Below are 16,246 nucleotides of genomic sequence, written 5' to 3'. Positions count from 1 at the left end.
TGAGGGCAGTGAGTATTAAAGAGGACACGGTAGGCATGGGCAAGTCCCCAACACATTGCAGCGATTTGTGTCTCTTGGGTTTTGCCACATCGGTAACACACCCTTTCTAAGCACTCCATCAGCTTACTGGGGCTCTGCATTTGTTCAGGAGTGAAATTCCGAATCATTGGAGGTGCCCACCGACTCAGGCCTTTGCCCGTCTTTTCCCACACCCCTTGCCACTCACTATTATCTGACCTCGGGGCAGGTTTCCGGGCACTGCTATTGTTATAGAAGTGCCGCATGGCCAAAACCGAAATCAGGCAGACATTCAGAAGGCATTGTGCCACAATCACACTGGCCTGCAGGCTCCAAGGATAATAGAAACTCCACAAAACCGAGAGGATCTCTTCCTCTGGCTCACCCATAGAGGGGCTGAGACCCCTAACAAAAGCCCAGGCAGCAAACAGGTATTGGCCCATCCCAACACACAGTGATACATAAGCATTATAAGCAGTCAGTAGCCCGTATAACAACATAAGACCCTTTATACATTTTCCACTGATAACAAACGCCAGCACTGGGATCATACACTGGATATAAGGAGTAATCCAGCCCCACCATGCAAACAAGTGGGCCAGCATTGCAAACATTTTCTTATCAAACAAATACAAATACAAACAGAAAAATTACACCCAACAGATTGCTCCATCACACTCTGGTCAGGGTCTGTCCCTTTTTGATTCTTATTTCAACCCAATTCGTGCCCCACGTTGCTGCACCAAAAAGGCTGTGGTGGTTTAAGCCCTGCCGGGACCGGAGACCAGGTTGCTGTTGCCCCTCCCCTACCCTCAGCCGGTCAGGCTGGAAGTGAGGCACAAACCCCGGGTTAAAATAAGAAGAAATTTAATACAACAGTGTGATAAACAATCTGAACAACAACAGTAGCAATGATAACAACAATAAACAGCAATAACAGTGAACAAGACAAATGATATACAGAGAAATACCGCAAATGGCCACGGAACAAGCCCGCCGTGAGCTCCCTGCCACCAAAGCCACCAAGGAAAAAGTTCCTGCGCTCCCACGCCCGGACCTGAGGTCAGCATGGTATGAATAACCCAGCTGGAGATCCCTTCCCCCCTCTCTGCTGGGGAAACTTAACCCTATCCTAGCTTGAACCAGGACAAGTGGGAAGAGGTAGATACAAAGCAAAGAGCTTGTTTTAAGAAAGTTTTGCTAAAACATTTGGCAATACAGAAAACACGAAAGTTGAGGGCATAAGTTTTCAGGGATCGTACTCCTGCCTAAGCTTTTCACATGTAATTTATTTTTGTAGTGGCTTCATTGTGAGGTGACCTGCAAAGTGAGTGATGTAGAGGGGTTATTCAGAGGCTTAGACTACACTCTCTGCATTTGCTGTAGCTATGCTAATGCAAACCCTCAAAGCAAAATGCAGCAGATCAAGATTGTGGTATGCCTGGTGCAACATAAAGAGCAAAAAGACAGTTCCTTCTGTAAGATTCTTGCTGTTGCATCGTAAGACGAAAAGCATGACTATTCTAACTGCTGTCAAGTGTGTGGTTTAGAGTTTTTTAAGCCATCTTGGCAAAAGAGAGCTTCTTAGTGAGGAGTTGGCAAAAGGATTAAAAGACAGTCTTATGAAGTGTTAATAAGCTCCTGCAAAGCTTGAAAAACAGAAGAGAATGAAAATGCTGACATGAAACTGAGTGATTTAAGGCTGTTGTCATAAGCCAACCAGAAGTGGGACTCATCCTGCTGGTAGCCAGGAAAGGTGTTCAGTGAGGTGGGGATAGGTTCTGAGTCTCTGGAAGTGTCGATGAAGCAGCCTGTGTTTAATGTGATAAAGCTTTCTATGGAGAGACCTGGAGAGAAAAATTATGTCTTCCTCCAGCATTTTTTTTCCTGAACAATAAAAATGAGGAAGGTCATGTTCCTTAAAAACAGCAAATGGGTTTTCCACTCTGGGGTTTGTGGAGCCCTTAGGAGATGATTTCAAGCAACATATAGCTGATTGCATTGTAGGCAGCTAACAAAAATGAAATGAAAGCATGATCATGTGATCTGGCAAATCTCTGTCACTAGACATTCTGGCAAAATAATTTCAATGCTAATATTTAACTATTTCAATGCTTAGTAGAGAGTGCAACAAGGAAGACAATGTCTCAGACTCTTACAGCTTTCTTTGAGTAACCTCTTAGGTGGATTTGAAACAGAACATATTTTCTTCTCTTCTTTGACCTCTCAAAACCAAAACATAGTCTGGCCTTATCCCAGCCGAAAAAAGGGCACAAAAAAACCTAAGGAAAGCAATCTAGGAGATTTGAGCTCCCAGAAGGCACTTAACCACTGGACTGTTGTTTCTTGACTTTTTCTTCACTGTTTTATTTTTGTTTCAGGCTACTTTTTTTGACTTTGTTCCAACGGAGTTTCCAATTACAGAAAGAGTTCTCTAACAAAGAGTGTTCCCAGGGCTGCAGATGTTTCGCTCATTACATAATACTAAGCATGGCTAACCTTTAAAGCTTGCAACTGGGGCAGTAATTGCATTTTATAGAGTACTTCCCTTGCTCTAAGAACGATTATTATTATTAAATTTTCTCTTTTGGACTATTTTCTTTGCAGCCTCTGGAGTAGTTGCCATCTTCTGTCATGTAAAAGAACAGTTTGTGTACAACACTGATGAAACAAGATTGAACTGGTTTATTAAATGAGTGTAGCTGGATTGCTTGCTGATTGTCATTCTTCCCTTCTCACATCTTTTCCATTTCTGTTTTCTGTCCTTGGCAATAGAACTTAATTTACTGGTACCAAACTTGCCTTCATTGATTCCAGCTGCTTCTCTAGACTCCGTAGGTTACTTCAGAATTTGTTTTTCCACCTCACATGTCTGTAATCACTCCAGTTTTTATACAGTTGGGCAACTTGAATTTACCGTATGATAGGAAAACTTGAAGTGTTGAATATGGCACAGATAGTCTGGATAGTCTGGAGTTATGGTTCGTTTGTTTGGGTTTTTTTTTTTTACTCTTTCCTTTTTTTTCCACTTAGGATTTTTCTCAGGGGTATTTTCATGTCCTAAGCACACTGGATCACAGGGTCCATTAACCTAGTGATATTTTCAGTCATTTATAATTCATAAATAGCTGTTCAAATTGCCATTGCAAAACTTTGATATTTTGAAAGCTTTGTTATGTTTGATACAAGCATTTATGTCACAACATAATTGCCCCACTGTTTTGTAGCAGTGGTAACTGGTTTGCTGACAGTCAGGAAAAAATGAGTCTAAAAGCATAGTTTTGTTTCCTAAGACAGAATCTTAAATCATTAGTAGTTTACTTTTGTGTCTTTTCTGAATAATTCCAATTTATTAAATATAAAGCTGAAAATTTGTGGCTAGTTTCCTCCCTTCCTTTGATAAATCTTGCTCTAGCAATCCAAGAAATTGTATATTAGACAGGAAAACATAGAAAATGCGAAGAAAATTCAGAGTAATGGAGAACAATATTTATTTTAAAATGTTTGTTTGTAAAACAGGTCTGAAAGACTTCTCAGTAACAAAATTGATGCTTAAGTGGCGAATTGTATATGCCTTACACAGCTAGAGAATTATTGCTATGTAATTATCACTTATTACAATACTGGATTTACAAAAGTCAGTTAATTTCCTCATTGTTTCGTTTTCATATGAAGTGCACTATTACTATCATTTCAAAGCCCACAGTTTGAAATTGAAAAGAAAAACTACATCTGAAGAGTACTGTTTCCCATTATATGAATGGTTTATTTGTTAGTGGCTCTCATGAAACTGTCAGTAACAAATCCCCGAAGAGAGATCCCAAATATCAGTCTTAGTCGAGTTCTAAATAGTTATGGATGTCTTTACCCATTGTAGAAGTTACAGTTAAAAGTGTGAAAAAAGATTATTTTCTTTTCCCACCTGTAGTGTTTTATTCTTTGGTCTTTGGGTTTTAAGTATGGCTGCTAATTTCATGTTAAGATCTTTTTATTTATTGAATTTATAAAATACATTTTGTTTTTCAGCATTAACTGTAGAGCTGTGTTTGACATTTCAGGAGCTTGGAGCAGAAGTGTTTTCATTCTCAAACACTCAGAGTTTGCAGAACTCTGCTTTGAGAACTGGTTTATATACAGATGGTGAAAAAAAAAAAAAAAGGCACCTGTTTCATTGAATTGTTTCTAGACTCAGTATCTTTGCTTCCATAGGAATTTCTTACCTGAGGTGATTTGATATATTTCTACTCCTTTTCTTTGGTAGTGCCCTGATGTATTTGGAAAGCTTTAGAAAACTTTCCCACCAAGTGATTACATTCATTTTATGCTTTATTTTAGTGTTCGGATGCTGTCAGAAAAGAGTCTGCTACACAAACAGCTAGTACAGAGTTAACTTTTTTTTTTTTAATTTGTGCCAGTTTCAACAATTTAGCTATCTGACATAAAAATCCAGTTTAGATTATTTGTAGTACCTGCCCTTGATACAGATTGTTTTCTGGATAGAGTTCAATTAACTGTTAGAAGTCGTCCTATAGGAATATGTCATTAAATGTAATTGGCAAGTCTTTCCTTTTATCTTTCACCTTGTCCTTAAATTAATTTTTCACAATGTTATAGCCCTCAATAAGATAATCAGTTTGTAGCTTGTAACCTATTTCAATTATGCAATCATTACATTCTCAAATGTTTACTGGAAAACTGCTACAAAGGAATGGTGCTGTATTTGCATATGTGCATGTTCAGACCCAGTCACCAGTGACATCCAACCATTCTTGTTCCACAGCTGGTTGTGTTAAGACAGGTAGAAGGTGAGTGTTGTGTCTCTGTGAAGTTTTTTTTTTTCAACTCTAGTTTTTCTGATACTTATGTGATTTAGTGAAGTGACTAATTCTTGTTTCATTTAATAATTTATGACAAGGTGTTATGCATTTCAAAAAAGCAAGTCTTCAAATGCAGATCTAGAAATTATTTTTTCTTCTTACTGACTGTCTGTGGCTAATAATCTGTGGACTATGTTTTTTTCTGTTTTAATCCTGTTCAGTGCTAATGGTATGCTTGAAGTCATGTTGCTTTACCTTATCTTTTGTTGTGGCATGTGTGTGGCATATATGTGGAAATAATCATGGTATATTCTTACACAGAATAAAATGTTCGTAGAACTCATATATAGATATGTCCATGTAACTTCCCTATGTGTTGCGTGTTTGATAACCTCCTTGGTTCATCTGAACTCATTTAACATTGTTGAATAGTCTAGTTTATAATGTTCCATTCTGCAGTAATTTTAAATCATCTGTGATGCATATGCAAGGTCTCATTTCTACTGTCCCAAACTGAAATGCATAAGCTGGAGTTGCACACTTATCTGAGTAGAAATAGACCTTCTTAAAAGTGATTACAGTATGGACAGGCATACCAATGTGAGTAGTAATAGTGAAGATATGCTGGAATGGACAAGCGACTAGAGTGCAAGCTCTTTGGGAACGCTGTGTGTATAATCCAGTATGTTCTGGTTGTTACATGGTAATATTGGTGGCTGTCTTTGCATATGCTGCTTACTTATTTAAGCCTATGTGGGTATGTATGTGTGCTAGAGTCATATCCATATTTTGTGTTTAAAAAAAAATCTAAAGTTTCTATTGCTAAATACTGTCCGTGGTTACATTGCTAATTGCTTTTCAAAGTGACTTCAAGTATTAGCTTTGATGTCTTGGAATCTGATTAAACAAAGACAAATTTTGAGGCAATTAGAACAAAAGCAATCATTCAGATTTGCTGAATACAGTTAACATTGAGAACCGCCTTCACTGTGTTCTTTCTGTTGCTTTGGAATAAAACTAGGAAATAGTTTTAAAAAAAACCCAAACCTGAAGAAAGCACTGGTGTTGATGCATTTCCACTACTGTGAAGTTTTAAAAAATAATATTCATAGTTTAGTACTAACTGTTATATTCAGTAGTAGTTTTAGTCCTTTAGCATTTGTATTTAGATTTTATTCTTTTATGAACAGTCCTAGAGCAAAACTCTTTTAAGTGTCCAAATCCTCACTACTGGTCAGACTTGCTACAGTCAGGCCTTCAGGTTCTACCTTCTGACACAAGTGACTAAGCTTTATTATTCTGATTTAACATCACCTGTTTCTGAAAAAAAAAGGAAGTCTTTTTTAATCGGTGTCATCAGTTTCTTCACAACAACCTTGTCATGCCTTTTTCTTTACTACTGTTGCAAAATACTGCTTAGAGATGTTTTTTACCAAGGCCTGTACTGATTGGAGGGACAACAGTTTTAAAATGAAGGCGGGTAGGTTTAGATTGGATATAAGGAAGATATCTATTACCAGTGAGGGTGGTGAGGCACTGGAACAGGTTGCCCAGAGAATTTGTGGATGCCAGGTTGGACAGGGCTTTGAGCAACCCGATTTAGTGGACGGTGTCCCTACCCATGGCAGGGGAGTTGAAGCTAGATGATCTTTAAATGTGCCTTCCAACCCAAACCATTCTGTGATTCTGATATTTGAAATCTGTGCAGAAAGGAGGAGGCCAGGCTGAAGGCTTGATGCAGCCTAGCTGTATCTCTTTGCTGTATATGACAGTGATTTAGCTTCTTAAAACACGTCTTTGAAGGCATTTGCAAATCTTGTTTTAATGTTTTTCCATTTTCATTTTTAACAAGTAGGTGATTCTGCTTTATCTCAAGCAGTATGTCTTACATGACATACAGAGACAGCAGTATGTCTCTATGTCTTGCTGGTTACTTATTTTAACTAACGTGTATGCATATTACATAGTGCTTTTGATGTGAATCAGGAACATTTCCAAAGTCACTCATTAAAATAAGTTCTGCACTGGTTGCTGTGGTATAAAATTAAGATCTAACAAACATCAGTGAAGATTCTTTTATACAAAGGGGAAACAAATTGTTCTTCCCATCCCTTCACCAATAATGTTATTTAATCTCAGCACAAGGTAAAAGAATGGTCTGTATGAATATAGAATCAGATCTCTCCCTTCTCTATGACAGCAAAAAAAGTTTCATTCTGAATTTTCAGAAAGGTAAACAATTTTTGGCTACTCTTTCTCTCTTCCAGTTAGTTCATTGGAATTAATGGAGAAGTTGCACATGTAGGAACTTGGTCACATATCTTAGTAAGCTGTGTATTGGGGAGTGAGATGCCTGTGGTAGTCCTTGTGTTGTTTATAAAATTTTGCCTAGCACAGTGGTTGAAAAACATAGTAATGCTTCTCTCTTACTCAGACGGTAGACAGTACATATTCCAAGTGTAGCAAATGACCTCCTGACACTCTCATATCCATCCAGTACAGTCTTTGTCTTTTAAATTAGTTTAGCAAATCCACTCTCTTCCCTGATCTTTGGGCCAGTTTATTTTAGGAATAGATCTCAGAGCAGAATGCATTTACCTTTTTCTTCTAACCTCTTTTCTTCCAATAGCCTGGTATAATTCACTAGCAAAACCAAACATTTGTGTAGAAGTCTTGAGTTGTGTTTAACATCCACCTTGGTTAAAAGTCTTAACTGTGTAGGCTGTTTACAAACTAGGTGTTTCAAGCACAGTGCAGAAAGAGTGCTGAAGTTATTCTTCAGTCTGGAATAAAACTTATTTCCTATGCAGTTGGGTTACAAAACCATTTTCAGTTATGAGGAAAGTATCGCATCTTAAGTTCTTCAGTTGTCTGTGTGTGCTTGCTGTAGGCTTCCATATGGAAAGTACTTTTTAAGTTTCTTTCTAGTGCGCAGTTTCTTAGAGCAGAATTTTGAAACTAGTGAGATTTCTATTTTTTGTTTCTTTGAAACAAAGTTCAAGTCTATTTCATAGACTTTTCCTATGTAAAAAATAAACTTGAGAAGAACTTTTGACATTCAATTTGTGTATAGTATGTGGTGAGTTTTATCTGCAGGTAGTAGAGTGCTCAGAGATGAGGAAATAAGAGGCTTTTAAGACAACTTGATTTTTCCAGGTAAAGTTACGCTAGTTGACCTCCTGAGCCTTATGCTGATTTTTTTGGTTTTTTGAGATCAGCTCTCCAGTTAGGAGTGAACTGAAAAAACCTTTGATATCCACACACACAACATAAATTTATTTTATTCTTTGTGTGCATTGAGATGCCAGCATATCTGCCACTTCTTTCCAGAAGTTGAAAGGACTAAGCAATTGCTTAAGGATTTGCCTGCACATAGGCCTTAAAAACAACTACCTTTGAACCCACTCTATGGGTGGCTATTCTTACTCTGAAGTGAGTTCATACAGAGGTTTTCAAGAAGAGATTCTCCTTAGTAGTGTCAGGTGTACTTATGGCATTTGTATGTAAATTATCAGATTGGCAATTGTGACAAAACATTTCCTTCTGGTTGTTGCTTTATGCAGTTTTATAAAGCTTATGTTTCCTTTTCTCTTAAGTCCACTTACTAAAAACTGCATTTACATGTACCATTTGTTTCTGGACTTGTGCTGTCTTTACAGTCTAATTTTAGAGGATTATTTGACATTTAAGATATTTTTAGGATTAGTACAGACCTGTACTTAGAATTCTGGACTTCTGTCATTTTATCACCGCTTCAAAGGAAGATAGCATAAATTATGCCATGACTTTTTAGGAATTAAAGACTATTTAATGAAAAGCTCTTCTGTGAAAATGACCTCTTGTCTTTACTAGGATGAAAGTTCCTGGAAGGTAGAGGACAATGTTTTATTTTCTCCCCTATTTTTTTGAGCAGGTCTAAACTGTGCACTTGAGATTGCTTCACAAGTACCCAAGTTTCTTCGGTTCAACAAGGCAGGCTCATGTGTTATTGAGACAGTGTTGTGTAGAGATAGCAGTTTGGTCCTGAAAATAAGATGGCTACAAAAGTTCTGTTGATAGGCCAAAAAGGGGACAGTGCTTGGAGCAACATGTTAGACTCTGCACTGCATATGAGACTCTGCTCCGCACAATTATTTGGCATAATAGTTATGCTAGTGTCCAAAGTGTGTTTAAAATGCATTCTGAATTACTTGAAAACTTTTAACACTGTGCATGTTGCCTGCCAGATCATCCTCTTAGTGTCATTTCCAAGAGCCTTTTTCAGAAGGAAGTGACCTTGCACCTCAGAAATTATTTTTAGAACAGATTTTTCTTTAAATGAATACTGTATTCAAATAAAACACTGAAATCTTACTCTCTGACATCCTAAAAAAATCTAAAAATTTGAATGTCATGCATGTTTTCTCATAGCAACTTTCTAACATTTCACAATGTTAGAAAATGAATGAAAATTTCTAGGATATTAAGGTTTTTTAACATACTAATGTTGATGGTATTCCTTTCTGCTGCATCTGTGTCTTTACTTCAGGTGAGCAGACAAGCACTTTTCTGTAGTTCCACACTTGAGAAATGAAGTACTGCTCACTGTACTTAGGCTATGAAGACTTCTAAGCAAATATTACTTGATTACAAACAGCTGCTATAGTGGCAAAGCAAATTATGTCATAAATTAATTTAAATGGAGAAGTCTTTGGAAAATAGTTGTGGATCTAACAATGTTAAAATAAATATTTGCTATTACTCAGAGTATAACAGGTAGCTGAAGCAGACTTCCACAAATGAGTATGTGTTAGGGAAGTCTCCTTTTATTATGTTTTGCAGGTAAGGCAGAAGAAGACTTTTTTTTATATCTAAAGAATAGGAGTCCTCAGCTGTGGCAATCTCTGTGAATGAAGACTGAGAACTTTAAATTAGTGATCTCCATTTTGGAATTGAAGAGCTTGTAACTATGCGATAAAAGCAACATAGTGATGAAATCAAATACAAATAAAATAGTTACATTGTCATCTTTACTTCATTGTGCCACTTGTAACTTATAACTCACAAATTTTTGTATCTTTGCAAGAACAACTCTTTGTTGTGATTCAATTAACTGTAAATAGAGGAAGTTGCAGTCTAGCTATCTTGAAAGAAAACTCACTGGTGTTTTAGACAGCAGTTAATAAACTGAAGCAATTTCTAATAATATAGTATTTTTTTCATAGCTGTTCAAAATTCACAAAAGTGATCTTTAGAATAGAAACTTTTTCCCTAAGGCAATTTCACTATGACATCTCTCCTTAAGAAAGTGCTATGGCCTATATGAAGCTAATAGTTGAGTTACTATATTTTTGATAGAACATTATGGAAGAGTTGCAAAATCACATTGTGCTGAGAAAGGCTTTTTGAGAAGTCAACCTTAAATGGACTTGGGGAGAGGAGAACACTTTGCCATATTTCTGATGTTTAGCAGTGAAAAGATTTTTTTTTTTTTTTCTCATACGTATTTTTGCTAACTATGGATCTCTTGACTTATACTAGTCGTACTAAGTGCCTTTAAGTGTTGTCTGTGCAGGCTGGTTTTGTTTTTCTTTTACAAAACTAATTACTTTCAGTGGGAATTCCTTTTAGAAAAGCATGGGGATTTTAAAAGTACATCTCTTATTTTGAAGACTTTTTTTTCTTAAAAAATAATTATGCCACTATGCTGCTCATAGCTAATTTTCCTAGGGTGGCCTATGAATGAATGAACTGGAAAACTGACTTCACTTAAATAATTTCTCCATAGCCCCTATGGATCCAAATGGACTTGGAGATTTATAATTCCTCAAACAATATTACTCATGTTCTTTAAACAGAATTCACAATTTTTGTTTTCAGTTTATTTGACTTAAAACGGAAGTATATTTGTAGACTTTAAAAAAAATCTTTCATGGGACTTGTATGTTGGCTTTTTTTCAATAGATCCTGCATTTTTATCATCCAACACCAAGTTAACGGTTTTTATTTTTAGAATTTTTTTCTATTTGGTTTTTTTCCCAAAAGGGAATGGAGTGTTACAATAAAAATCCCAATATTTTCTAAATGCTGAGTTTTCCTATTAGTCTTGTGATGTACAGAAACTACTCATAGAAAACTGACAGAGGACAGTATCTCTTGAAATTATCGTGGGGAAAGTTGCCATGATAAAACTTACGATAGAAGGTCTCTTAGAAGAGCTATTGCTTTAAGGAAGATAACTGTGACTTAGTTAAGAGTTTTTACTTCAAGGCCTCTTTCTGGAAGATTCTGTTGCTTTAAATCTTTCTGAAATTGGGGAATACTTGAAGAGCTGAGTTGTAGTGCTTACTTGAAACCTTACTTCTCTTATGCTTGTGGAAAAGGAAGGGAACTGTTTTGAGAGACTCAGAACATTTTGAAAGACTCTCTAAATGTTGTCCTGACATGGGGCTTGTGTGCCAGGTTTCTCAGCTGAATTGTTTGGTGAATCTGACTTTTGCCTGCCACATATTACAGAGTTTCTGTGAAGTAAACAAGCCACAGCTAAGAGAGAAATATAAAATCATAGATGTAAGTGTAGGCTCCCAAGTAACCAATTGCTACAGTTTTATTGATCCCACTGGTAAAAAATTTGGGAATGGATTGTCTTAATTTGTGTTCTAACCTTCCAAATCTTTGTATTTAATTTTTTTTGTCCTTTAAAATTTTTCTCCTTCTGTTTACCCAGGAAAGCTGAATTTTGACTTTAAAAAACATTTGGGGATAACATTAGTGCAATTGCAGGAACAACAGCTGTGATTAAAAATACAAACTGTGATATTTTTGATGTTGTATTCTGTTACTGTTTTATTTCTTGCTCAGTATGCTAAAAGTGGGTGATGATTTTAATACTGCGTTGAGTGACAATGATATTGAACTGTATGAACATGTAGCAGGTAATAAAAGGCTGGATCATTTAACAAAGATTTGGGTTTTAAAAAAAAAATTATATGATGTTGTATTGGGTTTACATGGCAAGGTTTTGGTAGTGGGGGGCTAAAGGGGTGGTGTGGTAATATTATTAAGAAAGGGGAATTAAAATGGGGAGAGCAGTTGCAACCAGAGAGAAGAGTGAGAATATGTGAAGAGAACTAATCCTGCAGACACCAAGGTCAGTGAAGTAGGAGGAGGAGGAAGAGGTGCTCCAGCTGCCATAAGAGAGATGCCCCTGCAGCCCATGGAGGTTGATGGTGGAGCAGATGTGCACCTTCAGCCTGTGAAGGATCCAACACTGGAGCAGGTGGACTTGCCTGAGGGAGGCTGTGACCCTGTGGAGAGCCCATGCTCCATGCTGGAGCAGGCTCCTGCAGGACCTGTGGACCCGTGGAGAGAGGAGCCCATTCTGGAGCAGGTTTGCTGGCAGGACCTGTGAATCCATGAGGAACCAACACTGGAGCAGTCTGTTCCAGAAGGACTGCAACCTCGTGGAAAGGACCCACACTGGAGCAGTTCATGAAGGCTTGCACCCTGTGAAAGGGACCCAAGCTAGAGCAGTTCGTGAAGAACTGCAGCCTGTGGGAAGGACTCACATTGGAGAAGTTCATGGAGGACTGTCTCTGTGGGAGGGATCTCATGCTGGAGCAGGGAAAGCGTGTGTGGAAGGAAGGAGCAACAGAAGCAATGGGTGATGGAACTGACTGCAACCCCCATTCCTCATCCCGGTGCACCGCTGTGGGAGAGGAGGTAGAGAAGTCAGGAGTGAAGTTGAGCCTGGAAAGAAGGGAGGGGTGGGGGAAAGGTGTTTTTAGGATTTATTTCTTATTACTGTACTCTGATTTTATTGGCAATAAATTGTTACTTTTCCCAAGTTGTGTGTGTTTTGCCCATGACAGTAATTGGTGAGTGATCTCTGTCCTTATCTCCACCCACAAGCCTTTTGTTGTATTCTCTCTCCCCTGTCCAGTTGAGGAGGGAGACTGATGGAATGGCGTTGGTGGGTACCTGGCATCAGCCAAGGTCAACCCACCACAGATGCCAACCATTTTGCTATTTTTAGCAGCTTATTCCAGTAATTTGGTTTCATGTATGTCAAGTGCAAACAGTGCTTTGCGAGACATTCTGGTTCAGGACTTCTTTCTTTTAAGGGGACCAGGGAGTGGTTGGTTTATTTATTTATTTTTATAATTCTGTGAAAAAATCCAAGCATCTAAGAGGCAAACTGAAACATCTTAGACTTCACAGTCCAATGCAAGTTAGTGCTGCCACTGAAAGGGTCATACTGCAGCTGCTTTTGTGCTGACACAGTGAGTCATTGGAGAACTCTTCTGGTTAAACACTAAACAATCTTTGCCAGGTTAACGTGCAGCCAGAGCAATTCCTTTTTCCAGTTCATTACGTGATTGCACAAATATAGTTCTGGACAAAAGTGAAGGTGGTAATGAGCAGCAGCAGCGTGACGAGGCACCTTTTTTTTAATGAAGGCACCAATTTATATGAGATTAAGTTAAAGCTAATACCCATGCATTTCATGCTGCCTTGCTTACCTGTGAAGGGCTTTATCACTAATCTCATGTTATTTATGGCAGTAGAAAGGGTAAACTGCTGAAAGTTGTGTAATTGAAAGTGATTCAGAAGCTTCACAAATAGCTATGGCTTTGGAGTAATTTTCTTGTTCTTCAGGAGGCCTAGGCACTGAACACCTGACAAATTGGATAAACCTTTTATTGTTCCTGTTGATACATCCATATATTTTAGGCCTGAAAACTCAGTTATGTGAATAGCTGTTCCATGGCTTTCCCCTTTTCAGGGGAGTCAAACACTTTAATGTCTCTTCCCGTGATCTTTGTTTATGGATTGCTCTACAAAAGCTGTTAGCCAGTGTTTAGAGAACACTGAAGTGATGCTGTGAAAGCATTGTGGAAAAATGTTGAAGAGTCTTCTGAAGGGTGTAGATATTAATCTTTCAGGTTTGAAAGGATTTGAAAAGTTGTCATTTCAGTGTTAGAAAATAATAAATGGAGTTAGTTGGAGCATAGACGTACTACAGGTTTACATGAAGTACTTCCCTTTCCCTCCTTACTTTAATCTCATGCTACAGTATCTTGCAATATAGTGGTTGCCACCTAAATTGTATAATCCTATACTAAGATTTCTTAGTAAGCATGCAGGATGAATAACTGATTGTTTTCCTTCAGCTGAGTGCTCAGAACACTTCTGATAACAAGTTTTAGAAGTCTTGTAAACTGTGAGGATGGAAGAGACCTTTTCAGTATAATTTCAGTAAGAAAGAGCAGAGTATGAACAGGAGGGGAAACCGGGTTGCAGGGAACAGGATTATACTGTCTCTCTCAAAACACCTTTCTCTTAGCAGAGGCTAGTGTTTCTGCAGTTACCAGACTAGGAAATTCTAAATACAAGAAACTTTTCAATTTTGTTGCACTTCCTTGGTAATACTCATGGACCACCGTGGTCCTTGGTAGGTGAGACGTTGGCAGCTGTGGCAGTCTTGTTTTTAAAGATAGGAACCAGGCTTTCATTCTTGGTTAGCTTTCTAGGTGGAATCCCCATAAATCTCATGATGGAAACATAGGGATCTAAATGGCTGTCCCTAGCTCCCTGAAGGGTTATAATAGTATTCAGGTTTATTGTTTAGCAACTACTTTTTAAATATTTCTCACTGAACTTTTATAAATACTTTTTAAATATTTCTCACTGAACTTTTATAAAGAGTATCATGGGGTCAGGTACTTGAAATTGTACTTGTGGTTTTTGAGCATAGTCTGTCAGCCAGTTTTGCTCTTAATAGAAACATGCATTTCACTGCTTTAAAATCATATGCTTAGTGAACGTTGCTGGCATTGGGAGAACAACTCTTTCCAGATCTGGAATGTGCAGCTGAGCAGTGATGTGTACGGCCTGATCAGCTGATGAAATATCGGTTTGGATGTGTGATTTTTGTAAATGGCTTCCAATGTTACAGTTGCCAGCTAAATGTCTGAAGACTACATCATTAGGTCTAGATTATGAAACAAAATGGATGAAATGTGCAGAAGATAAACCAGTGAACCTATAGTTGGAATTGTTCTCTCTCTCAAAGAAAGAAAAGAGCAGTATGATTCTGTAGTCAAATTATTCACTAAGAAATGGCAGGAAAATAGATATGCTTTTATTTAGGGGTACCTGCATTAATTTATAGCCCCCAGAGAGCTTGCATTGTGCAATAGCTAATGCAAAGCAATTTTCTGTGTAGCTGCCATGTTAGGAGCTTTGAGGTATTTATCTCACTTAAACTTCCCTGTGCTAGAATGTGACTGTTATGATACTAGAACTGAAATCCGGTTATCAACTGTACTACCTTTCTGAGCAGCAGAAATCAGTTTGTTTTAGGGTTTCCCTAGAATTTTTGTGAGAACTCCAGGAATTTTTTTATTTACAAAAAAATATTTAAAGGTTTTAAATTGTTATACCGGTTAAGGGAAGGGGTTTAGCTTGAAAGCAGAGGTTTGATTTATCTCTCTTTATTTTCCACAGGAATTACTGACATAACCATGATAGAAGACAAAGGTCCACGAGTGGCTGACTATTTTGTAGTGGCAGGGCTCACCGATACAGATACTGCAACCCTTCTGGACCAAGAAATAAGCCGACATGAAACAAAGTCAGCTGGTCCAAAGGCTCCAATTACTGACATTGCTGTAATAATTAAATCAGCTGGTGAAACTGTGCCAGAGGGATACACCTGTGTTGAAGCCACCCCTACAGCCCTTCAAGCCAACTTAAACTATGGAAGTCTAAAGAGTCCTGAACTTTTTCTTTGCTACAAGAGAGGCCGGGACAAACCACCCCTTACTGACATCGGGTGAGATTTCTGTAACAATTCAGTTCCTCAGTGATCAATTCTTACTCTTCACAGATGATGATGATGAAAACAGATGTGGGAAAGTGTTTCAGAGTATACTCTCTTTGAATCTGTATTGCTTACTGTGTGTATCTGTGTAGTATTTTCTTTATGAAATAAGTTGAAAAAAGTGTCTTTACTGACCTTGCCTTTTTAAAATGAATGATGGTGTTTAAACTTATAAAGATATGAGAGAGTGAATTAAACATGAGAAACAAAGTTCTCTGCTGCAGTTTTGTGAAAGGTGAGAGAATAGTACAAAATTAATTTATCAAAATGGTATATTGCAAATCCAGAAATATAATGTACTCTAATCTAGAAGTCATGACTTCAGAAGACAAAACTTATCACTTTGTGGAATTCACTTTATTGCTTAAGGTAAAAGATATCACTTAAAAATGGTAGGACACTGAAACAAAGATATTAAAATTACCCACCTACCTAGAATCTTGTAGCCTACCTTACTGTCAGATCAGCATATATATGGGGTTGCTTACAGGTTCTGACACGATTGGCTGAAAACACTAGATTATGTAGTCTCTTGGTAACACTAATG

General features: G+C 37.7%; 1 protein-coding gene across 6 annotated transcripts in view; it reads left to right on the top strand.

The window, feature by feature from the left end:
- The window catches only part of DENND4C (DENN domain containing 4C), an 89,293-nt gene that overhangs the window by 14,887 nt on the left and 58,160 nt on the right, over nt 1-16,246 (top strand). For all 6 annotated transcript variants that reach the window (XR_012635481.1, XR_012635480.1, XM_074931250.1 and 3 more), the window contains exon 2: nt 15,324-15,651. Coding sequence is in view for 4 of the 6 variants with exons in the window: in XM_074931250.1 (XP_074787351.1) it covers nt 15,341-15,651 (311 nt within the window). In the remaining 2 variants the exon portion in view is untranslated. The remainder of the gene's footprint in view (nt 1-15,323; nt 15,652-16,246) is intronic.

The sequence above is a fragment of the Athene noctua genome, chromosome Z, assembly GCF_965140245.1.
Source record: "Athene noctua chromosome Z, bAthNoc1.hap1.1, whole genome shotgun sequence".
NCBI classification, from domain to species: Eukaryota; Metazoa; Chordata; class Aves; order Strigiformes; family Strigidae; genus Athene; species Athene noctua.
The sequence above is the reverse complement of the archived record's forward strand: the minus strand, read 5'-3'. Positions and strand labels throughout refer to the sequence as shown.